The following is a 21,331-nucleotide window of genomic DNA, read 5'->3' on the forward strand; positions in this document are numbered from 1 at the left end:
TTTTCCTAAGCAGAAGACAGAAAAGAGGAAACAGTGAGAAAAGAAGACAAAACAAAATAGTGTGTGTTTCACAATGATTTTTTGATAGTTAAGAAATACTGAAATTAAAGCCCTTTAAGATAGGCTGATCCATTATTTTCCCTATTTTAAAACACATCTGTTTAGAATAGAATTTTGCAATGGGATATGTAATAAACACACATCACATTACATGATATGTAATGAGCATGTTAATACTGAACTTTCATAGACTCAAGGCTTTTTTGTTTTTAATGGCTAATTTCATTATGAAATTTTTTTAGTAATAGCTAATGACAGGCCTTGGTTTGTTTTCCATTAGGCACGTATGTAACAATTTCCTCCTGTGTTTTCTGCACTGTAAAGTTTCTGATATCCCACAATGAATTTGTCAATTTACTATTCCCATCAACAGAACTTTGAGATTTTTGTGGGGGTTGGGGGCGGGGAGAAGAAGGGAAATAGGGAGTTTCTCACTAGTTTTTGTTTGATCTTGCTGCTTAAGGTATATCTGATCTCTCCAGTATCAGTTCAGTGACCTTTATCTCACTACCTCTATGCTTTTAATGAAAACATTCCTATTGTTTGGAAAACCTTCCTTTCTGTTTCTCTGCTATTCTTGCAAAGCTCAATTTAAGTTCTGCATTTTCTACAAATTGTGCTCTGCCTTGTGCTGTGTTCTGTAAGATCATTCTCCTGCCTCCACACAAGAGTGTGTCTGGGCTTCCCTGGTGGCACAGTGGTTGAGAGTCCGCCTGCCGATGCAGGGGACACGGGTTTGTGCCCCGGTCCTGGAAGATCCCACATGCCGCGAAGCGGCTGGGCCCGTGAGCCATGGCCGCTGAGCCTGTGCGTCTGGAGCCTCTGCTCCACAACGGGAGAGGCCACAACCGTGAGAGGCCTGCGTACCGCAAAAAAAAAAAAATGCCCTCTTTTTGTTTGTTTTTTTGTCCTAGACCAGTGATCTAGGAGTATTTTAGAAATTTGGTGAATTATTTTTTTCTTCTTGTTGATTCTGAATATTTATTTTAATACCTATTTAAGTTAATTTTATTCGTTCCTTATAGTTACACGTTACACTCTTTTACTTCCGAAGTATGTAATTTACATTATCTGTGGATTCACCTCAGGATAGTAAAAAGGGTATTCAAAAATACCAGAAGGGGATGTTAGGTCTTACAGATTTGAACCCTACCACATCAGCCATGAGCTTGATGCAGGCGTGACCCCTCTGGGGTCGTGTATATTTCTCACAGAGTACAGTGTGGGCCCTGGGTGGGTGTGGTGCTCCTCTCCTGGAGAGCCCGGTGTGTCCCATGCTTCATAATCATCTCTGCAATTTTCAGTTACATTCAGGGAAGGCCAAAACATTGGTTTAAGATTTTATTTTATTTTTATTTTATTTCATTTTTTACATCTTTATTGGAGTATAATTGCTTTACAATGGTGTGTTAGTTTCTGCTTTATAACAAAGTGAATCAGTTATACATATACATATGTTCCCATATCTCTTCCCTTTTGCGTCTCCCTCCCTCCCACACTCCCTATCCCACCCCTCCAGGCGGTCACAAAGCACCGAGCTGATCTCCCTGTGCTAGAGCTGATCTCCCTGTGCTATGCGGCTGCTTCCCACTAGCTATATGTACCTTACGTTTGGTAGTGTATATATGTCCATGAAGAACCTAGGGGTAAGACAGGAATAAAGACACAGACCTACTAGAGAATGGACTTGAGGATATGGGGAGGGGGAAGGGTAAGCTGTGACAAAGCAAGATTTTATTTTAAGAGAGGAGAAGAAAGGTGGGAAGCACATTCAATATTCTGATGAAGAAAAGTTCAGAGGAGTAATTTTGTCTCCTGCATAATGTTTAAAATGTCTGTAGAGAATACTTTTTCTACTCAGCATCAGTCTGCCTTCCCCCTCAACTTCTTGTGTTTTGATTGGTAACATTATTTCTACTGGTTTTATGTTTTCTGAAGTATAATTAGTTCTGCTCCATTCACCTGAGTTTGACTTTCATCTCACCTTTCTGTATTTCCAAAATGGTACCTTACTGTTTTCGTTTTAAATATGTATTTTCAAGTACTCAGACCTAAGTGTTGTTATTCCATTAGGCCTACTTTTCATTATTATTCGAAGCAGAGAAACATCACGGAAGCATTCACTGTATTCATTTTAAATCAGGTTTTGGGAGATTGAATCACCACACTAATTGACATTCCTGTGGGCACTTGGAGCAACATTAAAATGGGATTGAGTAGGTCCTAGATTAAATTGTCCGGGGGACAGACAGCATGGTGGTTAAGACTGGGCTCTGGATTGAAATTCTAGGTTCTCCCCTGCCTCCATCACTTACCAGCTCTGCCCTGTTGGGCCTCCATGTTACAACTCTAAACTACGATGAAAAATAACCAGATGGGGGCTTCCTTGGTGGCGCAGTGGATAAGACTCTGCCTGCCAATGCAGGGGACACGGGTTTAAGCCCTGGTCCTGGAAGATCCCACCTGCTGCAGAGCAACCAAGCCCGCGAGCCACAACGACTGAGCCTGTGTGCCTCAACTACTGAAACCCTCACGCCCAGAGCCCGTGCTCTGCAACAAGAGAAGCCACCACAATGAGAAGCCCGTGCACTGCAACGAAGAGTAGCCCCCGCTCGCTGCAACTAGAGAAAGCCCGGATACAGCAACGAAGACCCAACGCAGCCAAAAATAAATAAATAAAAAATAAGCAGATGATGTGAAGAGTAGGTGAAATAACGAGGAAAGAGTTTGGAACAGTCCCTGGCACAAAATAAACGCTCAATATTTTTCATTTTTTGAAGCTTCACAATGTAAAGAGTATTTTTTTAAAAACTTTAATAAAATTAAAATTTTTTCAATAAAAAGAAGCTTCAGACTTTCACAAAAGGTGAAGAGCCTTGCCCAGTGCCACAAAACGAACTAGTGACAGGTGTCCCACACAGCTCACTCGTACTTTCACGCCAGAGTCGCTGAAACTGTCTCCACGTTACACGAAAGCTATTCAGCAGGTACCGTTGATCTTTTTCAAACTAAGTATCTGCTTTGGAAGATAACTGATTTTTAGTCCATAACAATTCTTGAAATTAAACACCCCAAAATGAAGCTGCTTTCTCTCCTACCCATTTTATTTCAAACGCTGAAGGTTGGCACACCGAGTCCAGAAAAACCGACAGCGTTTAGGAAACCCTGGGTGGCAGGCAGCCCGAGGTCGGGGTGAGGAGGCTACCGCCGCCAACAGGCCCTCAAGCCCCACCCGACAGCGCGCGCTGCGGCCCGGCCCTGCGCGTCTCCGGTTGCTACGGCAACCCGAGGCCGGCGTCCCCGTCGCCACGGCGTTCGGCTGGCCGCAGCATGGCTACCTCTGATTGGCTGGGGCGCCCTGCCGGTGGAAGAAGAGGTGTCGGCATTGGCTGAGGACGCTCCGGTTTCATGGCCGGAAGGAGGATTGGATTGATGCACCAACGGTGCTGCTGGCAGCAGTGCCCCCGAGGTGGAGGGGACCAGGCGCGGGCTAGGGGAGAGGAGGACGGGCCCCCGATCCAGAGCAGCGTGACAGTAAGTAGCAGAGACGATGAGAAGGGCGATTTCGAGCTTGGCCTGAAGGAGGGGCCCTCCCTTGGGCGCGGTGAGTGGGGCCGGAGCGGGCGTTCCTCTGCCGGCGCGCGGTTTCAGGCAGGGTCTCCAGGGAGATGTCCGCAGGTGCTTGTGGAGCAGCCCGAGGCCTCGGAGTGAGCTCCCCTCGGCAGGAGGCAGGGCAGAGAGTGCGGGCTGTCGGGCGTGCGGGAGTCACTGTGAGCCTGTCTCATAGCAGACGGGTTGGTGTTAGCGAATGGATGGTGGGAAAGTGCCATCAACCATGCGTGATGGTCCTTTCAGTTCCATAAGGACTTATTCTGGTTACAGGAAGCCTGAGTGTGTCTCTTCCAATCTGCTCCTACACTCCGGAGGCTCCTTCATAAAACCCTTTATGGGCGTCGCTTCTCTGCCTTCCCCTTATGTTATGATGCTGCTCTGACAGTCCCTCTGCTTCTCTGCTCAACGTGAGTGAGCCTGTTCAGTTCCAGGCCTTCAGGTGCCTTCAGGCACCACATGTCAGATGATTACTTGAAAACCTCCACCTCCAGCCTAGGCTGCTCCACTAAGCACCAGACCCCAAAACCCAACCGCGAGTTAACTCCACACGTGCACAACCCTAAACACCATCTTCCCCATTCCCACAGAGTGCTTTGCCCTTGGATTCCCTGTCTTGGGCACCAAGATACAAAAACCACATCTGGACAATATCTTTGACACTTACTGCCGCTTCTGCATTTCTACCGGTTATCAAGGCTATACCTTCTTAATAGCTGTCAAATCAATTCCCACATTACTAAATCCCTTCTCACTACATTAGAATTTCCACCAGTTTCTTGGTTAAATTCAACACCCATCCACCTTTCCTGATGGCAGTTTGGCCCTATCTAATCCATTTTTCTGTCTATTGTTAGACTGATCTTTCCAAAAAACATATAAGGGTATTTCACTTCCTGCCAAGACTCCCTGTCATCCTCATCCACACTTCTTAGTTAGGCCGTCCATCAGCAGTTACATCTTTGTTCCCAGAACATGCCACATTCTCTCCTGTGTGTGCTGATGTCCCCTGTTGCTCACACTGCCTTCAATGGACTCCACTTTTGCACCTTCCCCAACCCTGCTCTCACTCCCCAGTCATTCTCTGAATGTTGCCTAATTGCTTTTCTGCTTCCTCCTCTAGACTCTCTGAGCGCAGAGGCCAGGTTTGTCTTCCTCACCATTTGTTGTGTCTATCATAGCACCCTGCAAGTAGCAGGGGCTCAACAAATACTGGTTAAATGAATGATTCTCTAAAACAAGAAGTTACTGTTTTTCATAGCATCCAGTAAAGCTTTCACTTATAAAAGATGAATGTTGAACTTCCAGGTTTTACTTTAATTTCAAGCTCCTTGATTTGGAAACTATTTCAATTCACAGTCTGTATTTCATGCCATAATCATTTTAATGGTAGCTGTTGTTATATGGCATAAGTTTAACATGGGAAAGAGAGAGAGTACAGTGCAGTTTGCAAGAGATAGGCTTTGAGTCAGACATGCGTGGGTTTGAATCCTGGCTCCAACATTTTAGCTCTGTGGCCACTTATCTGTGGCTTCGTTATCTGTACAATGGGCTAATAATAACCCCCACCTCATAGGATTATATTAAAGACTAAATGTGTATAACCCATATCAAGTGCACAGTGCCTTATACTTAATAAATTTTTGCATGTCTAAAAACTAGGAACATTCACACGGATGTTTGTAGCAGCTTAATTCACAATTGCCAATACCTGCAAACAACCAAGATGTCCTTCAGTGGGTGAATGGATAAATTAGCTGTGGTACATCCAGACAATGGAATTGCTGAAAAGAAGTTAACTATCAAGCCATGAAAAGACATGGGGGAAAGTTAAGTGCATATTACTAAGAAAAGAAGCCAGTTTGAAAAGGCTATATACTGTATGATTCCAACTACATGACATTCTGGAAAGAGTAAAACTTTGGAGACAGTGAAAAGATCAGTGGTTGTCAGGGGTTAGCTGAGGGTGGGGGAGATATGAATAGGCAGAGCACAAGGATTTTTAGGACAGTGAAAATACTCTGTGTGACACTATAATGATGGATACATGTCATTATATGTTTGTCTAAACCTACAGAATGTACAACACCAAGAGTGAACCCTAAGGTAACCTATGGACATTGAGTGATTATGATGTGTCAATGTAGGTTCATTCTTTTATTTATTTATTTATTTATTTATGGCTGTGTTGGGTCGTCGTTTCTGTGCGAGGGCTTTCTATAGTTGTGGCGAGCAGGGGCCACTCTTCATCACGGTGCACAGGCCTCTCACTGTCACGGCCTCTCTTGTTGCGGAGCACAGGTTCCAGGCGCGTAGGCTCGGTAGTTGTGGCTCGCGGGCTTAGTTGCTCCGCAGCATGTGGGATCTTCCCAGACCAGGGCTCGAACCCGTGTCCCCTGCATTGGCAGGCAGATTCTCAACCACTGCGCCACCAAGGAAGTCCCTGTAGGTTCATTCTTGGTAATAAATGTACCATTCTGGTAAGGAGGGAGGCTCTGCAGGTGTAGGGGTAGGGGGTATATGGGAAATCTCTGTACCTTCCTCTCAAATTTGTTGTAAACTTAAAACTGCCCTAAAAAATAGTCTTAAAAAAGAAGTAAAAGAAACACTGAAAGTTGGAATTGTGAAATTTCCATGGTCAGCTCACAAAAGGTAAAAATCAATCTTTTAATTCAGTCAAGTACAATTTCTAGGACATCATCCTCCTACCCAGTCACACTATACTACTTGATCACAAACTTTGTTCTGATACAGGTAAGAGACTCATTCAGTGACAACTTATTGACCATCTGATGGATCCAGGGCGCTCTGCCAGATAAAGGCAAGGCAAAAGAAAGTGTAACCAGTAAAGTCTCAAGTAAGTGAAAGAAGGGCCTGGAATGTCACTAGGCCTGTCTCAGACGGTCAGACTTTGAGGTCAGAGTCAGAGTGGGCTGAGTGGAGCCCTTGGAGAGGTGGAGAGGAGGTAGAAGTTTACTGGGCGTCCAGAAGGGAGCATAACCAAGTCCCTGTGCCCTCAGAGCCCAGGATCCCAGGGGTGGTAGCCCAGAGTCCATAGAATTCAGACTCATGCTAGGTGCATGGGTTCAAATTCCAGCTCTGCCACTGCTGGACACAAGGCGTCTGCCAAGTTGCTTCATCTCGGCACTTCAATTTCCTTACATATACAGTGGAGTTGTTGTGAGTATTACATGAATCAGTAGAGACAAATTTCCTAGAACTATGGTAGGTACATAGGAAGTACCAGGTACATGTTAGCTGTTTCTATTATGTTTTACCTGGGGGAGAGAAATAAGTTAAGAGATAACAATAAAGAGGATGGGGGTGGGGGGATAGAAAGTGTCACCTTGGGAACAGGTTATGTGGCTTGGATTTGGAAATGAGTCTTACATTTTTGAGACTTGGTCTTCCACAGGAAAGTGAACTCTATGTGTACTCATATATCCGCCTGACATGTGTGGTTTTTCGTTTGGTAAAATGATTGCTCATTCATATCTAGAAGTCAAACTTCCCTTCATCTCAGCTGAAATCTGCAACAGTCATTAATAAAGGTCATGCACTCACATCCAAGGGGGTGGCTCAACTCAGAGCTTATTCAGTCTTGTATTAGGAATAGTTATAGTTGACAGGGAGTCTAGCTTCACAACCCTCAAGAGAGTCAAAGTGACAAAATCACAATCAAATGGCACATATCTAGAAGAGAGACTAAAAAACCCTCCTACAAAAATTGAAATAAAAACAAGAGACAGAATGGATAAAGCACAGCAGCCATTGATCCTGGGCCAGCAGGAAAAAGTTACCCAGTATATAGTGTATTTTGCATAAATGACAGGGAACTTTTAATTAATTTGAGAAAAGTGTGTCTGAAGTAATATTTGGTTACTAAGGTGATAAACATTTACCTAGAAAATTCACTTAGGCAGATAGAGAGCTGGATAAAGGCCACCAATAAGTGAAAGTATAGCGTTCAATTAACAGGGAAGGCCCTGCCTGGCTTTAAATTCCTGCTCTGCCACCAGAGGTTTAAAGCTCTGTGACTTGGACAAATTACTTAACCTCTGTGGGCCTCAGTTCTGTCATCTGTGAAATGGGGACAGTAAAGGTAGTTGCCTTATAGCTTTGTTAGGAGAATTATATTAGTTAACGTATGAAAGCAATTAGAATGGTGCTGGCACAGGGTAAGCCCCATGTAAACATTTGCTTTTATTATTGTTGTTACTATTGCCAGATATGAGATCTTAGCCAAGTTACTGAAGCTCAGCACCTCAGTTCCTTCATCTGTGAGTTGGAGATACAACACAACCATCTCCTAGGGTTGTTTTAGGATTAAACAAATACGTGAAAGTGCTTATAATTGTAAACCCGAAATAACATCAGGTGTAACAAATTAAAATGAAGACTATTTGTGACATTAAAAATAAAACTTTTTTTTCATTTTATGTCTAGTATTTGTCATCAGTGAACCAAAGTCAGTGAATATAAGCAAATGACTTAAAATAAGCATGACTGAAGTAATAGTAATATTACCAATGATAGTATTTACAACAGCTGTCATAATAACAACTTAGCTAGCTACAGACAGTTTTTTGTTTTGTTGGTGCCACACCACGTGGCATGTGGGAATCTTAGTTCCCCAACCAGGGATCAAACCTGGGCCCTAACCACTGGACCACCAGGGAATTCCCCTGGACAGTTTTAAAGGAGTTTCACTTTATTTTATTTAGTTCCACCTACCATCTTATAATGGGGATATAATTATGTCTATTTTTTGGTAAATGAGGAAACTAATAATCAGAGAGGCCCGGGGACTTTTTGAGGTCACTCAGCAGGCATGTAAAAACCAGGTCTACTCCATCACTGCTGCTCCTTTCACCTGCATCCCAGCCGTGTAACAGGAAGACTTCATAGTCCCAAGCCTGTTAGCTCTCATCAGTGGAGACCACAGCATTCATATAATGTGTGTGTGTGTGTGTGTGTGCTACACTTGACATAAATGTGAATACTCATTCCTGTAGGAAATGTTATTGTCCTATCGTGTATACTTGAGGTAGCCCATATTTAACACAAATATCTTATTTACCTTGTGGCTTCCCTGTGTTTATAAAGAGATTTTTGTCAAACCAACATTCTGTAATAACTAGATGCTGGTCAGCTGGGGCAAATGTATCATTTGCTGATAGTTTTTTTCATAATCTTTATTCTCCATCTATAAACAATGATCCTCCAGTTATAGCTGGAGCTTCCCAATCACATTTCTCTTGGAATTTGTTTATTCATTCATTCATTCATCAATCATTTATTGAATACTTCTTTTGTGATGAGCAAACTGGCTGTCATCCACATCCCTGACTAGTTTATAGTAAGCTAGAGGAGACAGATGCATAGTTATTGAATTATTGCCTGAATCTGCCCCTTTATTAAGAGCTTCAAGGCAGGGAGGTCAGTGAAAATTTCCTTAAAGAATGAATACTTGAGTTGAGATGGATGAGCCTTCCAGGGCTTTCTGCACTAATCTGGCACTTGAGTCTAGGAATAAAGGTCGCAGGAGTGCAGGAAAAGCAGGCCTGGGGCAGGGACACACGGCCCAGGTCTGAGTGGAGCTGTTGCGGGCAGAGGCTTCATCTCACAGGGCACCTCAAATCCTCCTTACATTTGTTTTTATGCTGAGAGAAATGGGAAGCCCATGAAGGCTCAATTGGTCAGATTTGTACCATAAAAAGGTGCTTTTGATGCTGTGTGGAGAACAGACTTCTTGTTGGGAGGAGAGAGAAACTGGAAGTTGGGAGTCCATTTAGGAAGTGGTTCCTGTAGTTCAGGTGGGCAATGATGAGGACGAGGGTGTTGGCAGTGAGGATGGAGAGAAGTGGGCAGACAGGGACTGTACTGAATAGAAAAATAGTGAGCTAATGAGTAAGGGCCTTAGGAAGAGGAAGTGTCATTTTTCCAAGGTTCATGCCCAAGGGCTCTTCTTGAGTTGAGATTATTTGAGGATCTTCTGTTCTATGAGCTGGCCGTAGCCTTGGAGGCCACCATCAACCCCAGCCCAGCTCATCTGCTCCCTGTCTCCCCAAACCACTCTCAAGATCTGGCCTCCCTCCCTTTGTGCATCCCCTGGAGTATTCTTCCCCTGCCCCGGCCATTCTCCTAGACCTGCTTCACAGCTGTCACATGTGCCTTTTCATGGCTCTTTCTTCAGCCCACAGTGGTCTCTCTTTCCCTTAAATTCATTCAATTTATAATCTCCTTGGGAAACTAATTTTCTCTGCTTTTTGACATTTCTAGTGTTCTTATTTAATCCCTTGTATTAGGCCGAACCATAAGAAATTGTTCTTTTTTTTTAAAGGCCCAATATCAGCAGTTTCATGTTGTTTAACCTACATATTTCTCATTTCCCACACTTGCTGAGTTATGGATGGATGTTTTTGCAGCATCCAGTAGTGTCTTGTGCATAGTCAGCACACGATAAATTAAAAATGCACTTAAATGTTATTAGATGAAACAAAAGTTATTCAGTGCCACCAATTATTAGGAACATCAGTGTGTTTACCCAGTGTTCTCTTTACTCTTTGAGGGTCTAGAGGATTGGGCTGAATCCATACTCACTTATTATCATGTCTTATTTCCATGATGGCTAACTTTGGGGAGAAGGCAATTTTTTTTTACCATGTCTTATTCAGTGCAGTATCCTCAGTGCCTAGCATATATGAGGAAATCAAAAATTGTTTCTTGAAGGAATGAATAAATATTGTCACCTTTCTCTGTCTCACAGAAACAGAGAATTGAATGTAATCTTACTATGTTTGGAGGTCAATGAATAAAGAGAAATTTGGTGTGCTACTTTATTTATTTTCATTGACTCGTTAGTATAAATTCTTTCTTCATACCATCTGGACCTTTTTTCCCCTTTACAATATCACTACTTAATACATGGGTCTTAGGTTCATTCTACCCTTTGTCACGAATAGACTTGGGTAAGCAGCCACACAAAGCATGAGCACAGACTATCACAAATATTGTGCAGTGGCAGTTGAGGGGGGCCCCAGGAAATCCATTCCTATCTGCAGGCATTACCCTTTATCACAAAAGATATGAGTTAAAATGGGAATACATCTTGAAAATAGGAAAATGATAATGGTGCCTATTGTCATATATTCTAGTTAACTTTGGAACAGCACTCTCAGTCCACCTTGGGTTACTATTCACCAGAAGAAGATGAAGGCAAACTCCTAAGGGAGTGTCTAACCTGTAGTAGGTGCTCAATAAATATTCAGGGGAATGAGTGGGAGACAGTCAGAATACTCTTATCATGTTTTATTCTTTTACCCCCAAGTGCTTGTTTAACTAGAAAATAGAAGGTTGTTTAAAGAATAAAGTGTGCATAAGGAAGGTGTCAAGTCTGCTGACTCGGGAGCAAGGACATGACAGTACTTGCCTTCGGCTGATGCCACTTTTGCCAATGGCAGTTCTGTAGCAAATGCATCTTTGTTTGGCACCATACGATGGTATTAAAATACAACACCTACCTAGTTCTCATGAGTGAACCAGGATGAATGGATGTGTATTTGTAAGCACGCCAGGGTCCAGTTGCATTTAACCAATACACTTAAACACATTTTCCTTATTTCTGGTTGCTCTATGTGAATTATATCTTATTTAAAATTATATCTTATTTTAACCACTTTTTTCAAATTTTAAAGGAATTTTAAGGAAATATGTCTACATTAAAGGAATTGGAGTAATGATTTTTCATTTTGCATTTCCATCTATTTGTGGGGCTGAAAGTTCTGTAAGTTTTTAATACCTACCTGAGCACAGACAGACTGCATCTTGACATCTAACATGGAGGTTAGCTGTCATTCAGCCAAGGAAAGAAGGACTCCCTGTTGTTGGTACAAGAAGTTCTAACTTCCATGGTAGGGTTCATGACACTTTATTTTAGTGCCTTTTCAAAAATAATAAAGCTGATGTAGCAAAGTGGTAATTAACCTTAGTCATGCCAAACTCTTACTGCTATTATGTTCTAAGTGCTGGTTTTATTTTTTTTAACCATTAGTAAAGGTAGTAAATAAAATGGAATAGTTACAAAGATGCAACCTAAGTGATTAGAAGGAAAAACATGTATCTGTGGGATATGAAGCTATTTCCCAAAATGAATCAAATGATTTTTCTGTTTTGTCTTTAGAAAAGATGAGGCCATTTAAGGATCTCTGGAATAGCTAAGGCAATTGTGGTATAAAAAGGAATTTCTGGGCAGGGAATCTGAAAACCATATCATAAATACTCGCCATGTTATTTAGTTAGTGGGTTTATATTGCACAATTTAGATTAATTACAATCAATTAATTTTACCATGGCATGGATAATCTCTCTGTCATACGTGTTTACCCTGCAATTACTGAGTGAGGTGTGTGTCTCTGGGGACTTTCTTTTATTATTAACCCAAATTTCAGGTGACATCAGGAGAATGAATTACTTTCGAGAGTTTCTTTTTTAAAATGGGTTTAAAAATTCAACAATGAGTCAGAACTGTGATTATGCCTGTACTTGACTAGGGCTGTAAACACCAAACTATTTGACTATCTGATCTGAGATAGTATTTGGGTTCCATGACTGAGAGGTACAGAGGAAAGATACTGAATGTTTCTGTCCTTAAAGTAATATGCACTTGTATTTTATATGTAATCTTTCACTTCTATACCCATTCCATTTTAAGAAAAAATACTAAATTTCACATTTTCCATTTAGAATCAAAGGAAAATCTCCATATGAATATAAGTGAATACAAGTGTTTGTGTAGCAAGTATCATAATCTCTGGCCTCATCTCATCTGTAAAATAAATGTTAGAAAATGAGTGGTTTTCTATTTTTATTTTTAGCAGTGGAACCTTGTTTTCAAATGAAACTGTACAGAGACCCCCAGAGAAATAGGACATAGTGCATTCAGCCACTCTTACCCTCCCCTGGTTGTCCTGGAATTGACAATGACTGGGTTAATCCTTTCAGGCACTCCACGTAGGGCAGTGATTCTCAGAGGATCATCTAGGGTCACTGTGAAAACAATATTGTTATTTGAAAGGAGAACCCTCAGGTACCTAGGCCCGTGCTATTGAGGTAATCTTCAGACTAGTGTTACTGGTCCATGAGGGAGAGATACAAAATTGAGAGCAAGCATTGAGAAATGTTTATAGCAATTTGACATTGCTGTGCTATCCAAGCACATGATCAGTGATGGGCTTATTTTTCTGGATACGATATGGACTAAAAGTGTTGATCCATAATAGATTGGAAAAAAAAACTTTATGGATAATTTGAGAAGCACTCTTCATGAATATTTTCTTATTAGGACTCCAGTTTTCCTCCTAAAGATTGAATAAGTTAGATCATTCCTGAGTGTGTTCAATATTATTATAGCATTACAAATACTTATCAGTTGATTTGATTTATAAGGAAGCTTTATGAAAGATCTTTGAACTAAAGGAATAATGACATTGGTTTTTAAAACTCTTTTATTCATCCATTCATTAATTTTTTTCAATAAATATTTATTGTTTGCCTACCATGTGTCTGGTGAATACAGGAGACCCAATCCTGCTTTATGGGGTCATCAGGCAATTGCCATACTTTTTGCACAGGTTTGCAGCGTGGGGAGTACAGGCTTCCCTGGGCTCTGAGGAGGAGCACCAGACTTGGTTGGGGGCGGGGGGGTGGTGGGTGGTCAAGGGAGGTTCTAATCCCAAAATTAGTAATTGTTAAAAAGCAAATAATTCACAAACTTTGGTAAAAATACCTGAGCCACTCCTTACTGATTGTGACACAAATATTTTTTGAGTCCATACGCTGTGCTTACCCTGTGCCACTTGCTGTTCTGTGTGTGAGGATAAAGCAGACACAGTCCCTGCCCACATGGGGCTTATTATCAAGTGCATGGAGACCAGTGAATGGCTAGGAGTTCTCCTGATGTTGATGAGCCCCACAAGGAAATAAAACAGGGTAGAGTGGTGAGTGTGAGCATGTGATGGTGAATGGGTCGCAGAGTAGTTCTCAGCAAGGAGGTGACATCTGAGTTGAGGCTGAGTGACCTGAAGGAGCTGAGCTGCAGTGGGCTGAGGGTGAGGGAGACGATGGAAGAGCTCAGAGAAGTCAGGGTCAAAGCAAGAGGGAACTGCCTTCGACTCTGCTCTGTGTGCATCTGCAGCCAGGCCCTTGCAGCCCCATCACCCACGCTCATCCTTGGGGGATGTGGGCATCCACAGAGCCCCCATCCCTAAGGCCTGTTTGTGTGCCCCAGGTATTGGCTTCAAAGTTCTTTTGCTTCTAATAGCCAGCTCCTGGGTCTCTTTTTGGGAGGACTGCTCAAGCTACTGGAGGCTCTTTGCCCCCAGTCAGCAGTGCCTGTGTCACAGAACCAAACTCAGGTCTGCTTGTCCACTCACAGTAAAGCCAATCTACTGACACCCAGCTGTGGCGAAGGAAAGTGCAGTCTATCGCAGGGGCCAGCAAGGAGTCCAGGCAGCTAGTGCTCAAAAAGCCTAAACTCCCCAATGTGTTTCAGCAAAACATTTTTAAAGGCCAGGTGAGGGAGGGGAGTCCCAGGGTATATGATCCACTCATGCACAATTGTCTGGTTGGTTGATGGTGAGGTTACAGGGTATTAACATTATCAATCCTTAGATGCCAATAGGTGCTTACGATCATCAACTAGTTAATTTCTTCCTTTTGATGGTGGTTTTAGCATCTGTAAAACAAGTCAGGAAATGTGCATCAGATACTACTTTGGAGAGGAGCTACAGCAGAGGATGGGGGAGGGGTCTGCCCCAGGAAGGCCCCATAGGATCCTGCTCCCTTACACCTGAGGGACTAGGACCTCCCTCAGGGCCCTTTACCAACCACTCCTTCCCTCAGGTTTGGACACTGGCTCTGAGGCAAACTCTACCTGCACGGCTCTTGCCCTCACTTGCCCTCTGAGGAACACTTCCTCAGAAAGTTGTTTGCGTCTAGGAAATGACTTAAGAGATGAACTGTCCTCCCTGCCACCCACCAGTTTTGAAGTATAGCCTTTGGTATAGTGTTATCATTTTTGTTAATTAAAGATGGGATTAAATTAAATATTTTATAGTATTCCCAAGTTCTTGAAGTTTTTTTGTTTTTGGAACAGCTTCCATTTTAACAGCCATCAAGTGGAAAGGATTTTGTTTTTTATCCTAAAGGCAATTGCCTATTTCTTCTGATTCTGGTGAATTTGTTTACTGTTCAATTAAGTGAAACATTTCCAGAGAGTTATCTATTTTCACTCTTCCAGCTCACAGAGTAGAAGCTAATCTTAAACTGATAAAACTATTAGAGGATTATTTCCTGTTCACACACTGGGTCAATAAAATTACAGAGATTAAACAAGGGAATAAGACAGAGTGTTTAGCAGGGTTTGATTGTGGGAGATATCATCTAGCATCAGAAGCCTGTGAGCTTTTCCACACATTTTCATGTACTAATCACTGTGACTTTCACGTCCCTGTTTCTAAAATGGTCTGGAGCTATGGTTTGAGCAGAATTTGAAGCTGACAGGCCAGTGTGTCTATGTGGAATTTTCCCTCTGTTCCTCAGGGAAAAGTAAAGTTAGATTATATTTATTTTGACTGGATTTCCATTTATTTTAGAACTTTTGGGGCATTTTAATATCTATATATGAAAAGCACTTGGATCTCTTGCTTTTGAAAAATTATGTACAGATCATCCATTCTTCCTCTTTTCCTCCCTACTCCTCCCTTTGTTCCTTCCTTTTTTCTTTCTTTCTTTTAAACAGATGCTAAATCATCTCTCTATCTGAATATCTCACAAAACATAGTTTAAAGTTCCTAAGTGGGTTTTTCTTTGCTTGTAGTAGAATCCTATATCTGGGATATCCTCTTTTATCTTTAGTAGTTTTCTGTCTGAGATTGGACATAGTAAGCGTTCAATAAATATTTCTTGAAGGAATGAAGCCATGGTGCTAGGTCCTGGGCACAATCCTAAAATATTGATATTGTGCTTTTCTTGGTGTGCATCTGTGATGAGAGCCTTGCTTTTCAGCTTTTAGTTCCAGCTCAACTATTTGTCACAAGTATGACAACAATATTGGGAAAATAATTTTTAAATCCTTAGATAAACTGTGTTTGTTCATTTCACAAAATTAAATGTCACTAGATTCTGTTGCAGTAAAATACCCATTGGCACATTCCTTTTGCCTGTAAATACCTCTGAAACACTTGGATTTTGACCATCAATTTCATAATGCATTGAGGCATGGAATTATAGGACAATAATGCATGATTTTTCATGCCTGAAAAACACTCTGAAGTCAAGCAGTAGCATTGAAGCGCAACTGGAAAATTTTACATCCAGTCAAGAATTAAACCAATAGTACATTTAATTTTGTATTTGCTAGGTAATTGAAAGTATGAGTATCTTCAACTTTCTTTTTGTTTCTATTCTAAAACAATTTAGTCAGAAATTGATTAAGGAAATGGTAAACAAATAAATTGTTTCCATTAGTGAACTCATAATAACCTTTTGAGTAGGAGTGGGAAATAGTATTAAAATTTATCCTAGGAAGGGTGACCAACCATAATGACTACAAAGCCTAATTCAGAAGAGTGAGATGCCTATTGGGTTGTGTTCCCAGGCTGGCAGCCTCACTGTCTGGATTGTTAAAACACAAAATTCAACTGAGTACATTTTGAAGATCTTATTGGCTTTATTCAGTGAGTCATGAATGGGCAGCATTCAATCTAGCAGATAGAAAGGAGCTCTGAGGAACTGTACAAATGAAAGACTTTTATAGGCAGAAGAGGGCAGGAACGAGGAAGTTATTCTTCATTAGGAGTTAGTCAAAAAACGGATTGGTTATTGCAAGGTTACTTTTCCTAAAGAGGATAGAGGGTTTTATCAGGCAGCTTGCCTAACTAGTGCTGATCAGGAGATTCCTGATTGGCTAGTTTAAGTTCCCATTTCTGGGAGAGACAAAACTGTAATTAAGTTAAGTTTGGTGACCCAGAGATTAGCATAAACAACTCCATTGTCTAAAACAATGCGCCCATTGTCTTATTTTTAACAGGATGTTTGAGTGAGTCCAGGGGCTGTGCAAGACTGACCCAATTCTTGCAGAAGAGGTTATGACTAGAGTTGACTCACATGGGGATTCAGCTTAAAAACTTTAGGAATTCTGGAAACCCAAGGACATTTTGTGTGTTGCCTTTGACACTGTAATGCTTATTTGCAAGTGGGTGGAGCTTTCTCTGGGATTTTTAGGGGCATGACCACGATGAGAGAGGAACTCCCTGAAGTAGCAGCGTACTCTACTGTTAAGGAAACTTGCCGAGAAAGACAAGTAAGATGGCATAAAAGTGTCAGTTGGACTTCAGGTATTTGCTTATGCATATTTTGGAAACCCCAAATTGGGGCACTTTTCCTGACAAGCAGAACAATACTTGTTGGGGTAATGGGTCAGAATATTTGAAATCAAGAATGACTCAGAAAATATAGGCTAAAGTACTACTATAATTATAAGCTATGCCCTAAATGTATCCAAAGGCCTTTGAATGATAAATAGTAAATGTTATTCATATTAGCATTTATATTGCTATATTACAAATAAATGTTAGTTTGTGCATATTTAAATAAATGTTATAAGTGAATTTTGCCTGCATTAATTGAGAATATGTTGGAGCACATAACCCAACTAAAGTTTTTCCTTCTAGTTTACTTTGAAAGGAATGTGATGTTAATTCTGGGGCATTGATGTTTTACAATGCCTGATCAAGACAAAAAAGTGAAGACCACAGAAAAATCAACCGATAAAAAACAACAAGGAATCATCACCAGGTAACTCCCTTCTGAGTCTTTGCTAATTATTAACTCAGGCAGTGGCCAGCAACCAGATTTAATGGCTTTTTGAGAAATAGAGTAGATCCTTGACAACTGCTGCTCTGGGGTACAGTGTTTACTGAAATGTTTGTGCATTTCTAGAGTTCTACAGAAACATTTAGCATGTATATGTTTCAGTCTATAAAAGCAGGCCTCCAAGTAGCAGTGTTCTATGTTACTAGTGGGTAACATGACTAGTTCACCTGGAGTCTTCTGTTGGTTGACACTGTGTTATTCTTTTTTTTTTTTTAACATCTTTATTGGAGTATAATTGCTTTACAATGTCATGTTAGTTTCTGCTGTATAACAAAGTGAATCAGCTATATGTATACACATATCCCCATATCCCCTTGTGTTATTCTTTCTCCTAGGGACTATTCAGATCTTAAAAGACTTCTGTGCCTTTTGAACGTTCAGTCAAGCAAACAACAGGTAGTGTTTTCAAAGAATGTGCGTCTATTAACGACAGAGAAATCACATGTTTCCAAAGGGATCCATTTAACATCATGTGAACGATAAGTCTATTTTTCTTTGTTCTTTCTTATGTTTTGTCTTTCTTCTAGCTGTTTCTTTCATACCTGTCAGGTTCAGGATGCAAGACTCTGTATCCACAGCCTTTTCATTCTTTTGCTCTCATGCCTGGGGCCCGCTTTATCCTCTGTTCAGTGCCATGTGTCCTAATCAGCAAAAGCATTTCAGTATAGAAACAGAGCTCTCTTCATTTGAATGCCCAATGTTTGAAACTGCAGAGCTCTAGGGAAGTTGATTTCTCCAAAACACTGTTCATCACCTTTCCCTTCGTCTCTGCTTCCCCACTTCTGAGGCTGCCGACTTGCTACTTTTGATGCTTGCTGCAAATTATATCTCACCAAAAACAGGGGAAAGGAAGGAGTGAGTTTTGGCTATTTTTACAATAGAATTTTTTTTTTTTAATAGACAGAGAAAGAATGGTACTGCTGCTTGAATTTATCTCTAAATGTTTCTTTTTGGTTTAGCTTCTGTCAGACTTTAGAGAGTCAAGAGATTAGAGGCTATCCATGGAGGTTTAGGGAATAACACAGAAATGCTAATAATAATGAAGACAGCTTATTTAGCACAGTAAATTAGTAAATGGCAGGGATGGGATTTGAACCCCGGGAGCCAGACTCCAAAGTCAACTGTGGTATACTTGTTAAGTAAATTTGTTTATGAGCTCATGTGGTAATACAGCCCTACTGGCTTTTGTTATATCCACTAAACCTACCAGAGAACTACAGCATTTACAACATTTTTTTTATTGAAGTATAGTTGATTTACAATATTATATTAGTTTCAGTGGTACAACATAATGATTAAATCTTTTTAAGATTATACTCCATTTATAGTTATTGTAAAATATTGACTATGTTCCCTGTGCTGTACAATATATCCTTGTAGCTTATTTATTTTATACATAGTAGTTTGTACCTCTTAATCCCCTACCCTTATATCACCCCTCCTCACTCCCCTTTCCCCTCTGGTAACCACTAGTTTATTCTCTGTGAGTCTGTTTCTGTTTTGTTATACATATTCGTTTGTTTATTTTTTAGATTCCGCATATAAGTGATAACATACAGGATTTGTCTTTCTCTGATTTATTTCACTAAGGTTAATAATTTCTAGGTCCAACCATATTGTTGCAAATGGCAATATTTCATTCTCTTTTATAGCTGAGTGAATTCCATTGTGTGTGTGTGTGTGTGTGTGTGTGATATATATGTGTGATATGTATATCATCTACATAAATCTGTTGATGGGCATTTAGGTTGCTTCCATATTATGGCTATTGTAAATAATACTGCTATGAACATTAGGGTGCACGTAACTTTTCAAATTAGTGTTTTTGTTTTCCTTGGATATATACCCAGGAGTGGAATTACTGGATCATATGGTAGTTCTATCTTTAGTTTTTTGAGGAACCTCCATACTGTTTTCCATAGTGGCTGCACCTGTTTACATTCGCACCAGCAGTGTTCCCTTTTCTCCACATCCTTGCCAACATTTGTTACATGTTGTCTTTGTGATGAGAGCCATTCTGATGGGTGTGAGGTGATATCTCATTGTGGTTTTGATTTGCATTTCCCTGATGATTAGCAAGGTTGAGCATCTTTTCATGTCCCTGTTGGCCATCTGTATGTCTTCTTTGCAAAAATGTCTATTCAGGTCTTCTGCCCATTTTTTAATCAGATTGTTTGTTTTTTTGATATTGAGTTGTATTAGCTATTTATATATTTTAGGTATTAACCCCTTACTGGTCATAATCATTTGTGAATATTTTCTCCCATTAGGTAGGTTGTCTTTTCATTATGTTGATGGTTTCTTTGCTATACAAAAGCTTTTAAGTTTAATTATATCCCATTTGTTTAGTTTTGCTTTTGTTTCCTTTGCTTTAGGAGACAGAACCAAAAAAATATTGCTACAGGTTATGTCAAGGAATGTTTTCTTCTAGGAGTTTTATGGTTTCCAGTCTTACATTTGGGTCTTTGATCCATTTTGAGTTTGTTTTTGTATATAGTGTGAGAAAATGTTCTAATTTCATTCTTTTACATGTACCTGTTCAGTTTTCCCAGCACCACTTATTGAAGAGACTGTCTTTTCCCCATTGTATATTCTTGCCTCCTTTGTCATAGATTAATTGACCATAAGTTTGTGGGTTCTTTTCTGGGCTCTTGATCTATGTGTCTTTTTTGGTGCCAATACCATACTGTTTTGATCACTTGTAGCTTTGTAGTACAGTTTGAAGTCAAGGAGTTTGATCCCTCCAGCTTTGTTCTTTTTTCTCAAGATTGCTTTGGCTATCCAGGGTCTTTTGTAGTTCCATAAAAATTTTAGGATTATTTGTCCTAGCTCTGTGAAAAATATCATAGGTGTTTTGATAGGGATTCCACTAACTCTGTAGATTGCTTGGGTAGTATGGACATTTTAATGATATTAATTCTTACAATCCACAAACACAGGATATCGTTCCATTTCTTTGGTGTCTTCAATTTCCTTCATCAGTGTCATATAGTTGTTGTCTTTTTTTAACATCTTTATTAGAGTATAATTGCTTTACAATGGTGTGTCAGTCTCTGCTCCATAACAAAGTGAATCAGCCATACACATACATATGTCCCCACATCTCCCCCCTCCCGCATCTCCCCCACTCCCACCCTCCCCATCCCACCCCTCCAGGTGGTCACAAAGCACCGAGCTGATCTCCCTGTGCTATGCGGCTGCTTCCCACCAGCTATCTATTTTACGTTTGGTAGTGTAAATATGTCCATGCCACTCTCTCACTTTGTCCCAACTTACCTTTCCCCCTACCCGTGTCAATGTCATATAGTTTTTAGAGTATAAGTCTTTTACCTCCTCAGTTAAGTTTATTTCTATGTATTTTATTCTTTTGGATGCAATTATAAATGGGATTGTTTTCTTGCTTTCTCTTTCTGATAGTTCATTATTAGTGTATGGAAAAGCAACATTTTTTGTATATTAATCTTGTATCTTGCAGCTTTACTGAATTCATTTATTAGTTCTAATAGTTTTTGGTTGGAGACTGTAGGGTTTTATGTATATAGTATCATGTTATCTGAAACTACTGACAGTTTTACTTCTTCCCTTCCAATTGGGATGCCTTTTATTTCTTTTTCTTGTTTGATTGCTGTGGCTAGAACTTCTAATACTGTGTTAAATGCATGTGAGGAGAGTGGACATCTTTGTCTTTTTTGTGATTTTAGAGGAAAAGCTTTCAGCTTTTCACCAT

At 40.5% G+C, this 21,331-nt stretch overlaps 1 protein-coding gene across 1 annotated transcript in view; it reads left to right on the forward strand.

The window, feature by feature from the left end:
- The first annotated feature begins 3,460 nt into the window (after window positions 1-3,460).
- NEK10 (NIMA related kinase 10) overlaps window positions 3,461-21,331 on the forward strand; it is a 321,275-nt gene continuing 303,404 nt past the window's right edge. Inside the window, exons 1-4 of the mRNA XM_012536668.3 lie at window positions 3,461-3,594; window positions 6,424-6,526; window positions 17,403-17,526; window positions 17,940-18,000. Coding sequence (XP_012392122.2) covers window positions 17,453-17,526; window positions 17,940-18,000 — 135 coding nt within the window. The 5' untranslated portion in view covers window positions 3,461-3,594; window positions 6,424-6,526; window positions 17,403-17,452. The remainder of the gene's footprint in view (window positions 3,595-6,423; window positions 6,527-17,402; window positions 17,527-17,939; window positions 18,001-21,331) is intronic.

The sequence above is a fragment of the Orcinus orca genome, chromosome 10, assembly GCF_937001465.1.
Source record: "Orcinus orca chromosome 10, mOrcOrc1.1, whole genome shotgun sequence".
Taxonomy (NCBI): domain Eukaryota; kingdom Metazoa; phylum Chordata; class Mammalia; order Artiodactyla; family Delphinidae; genus Orcinus; species Orcinus orca.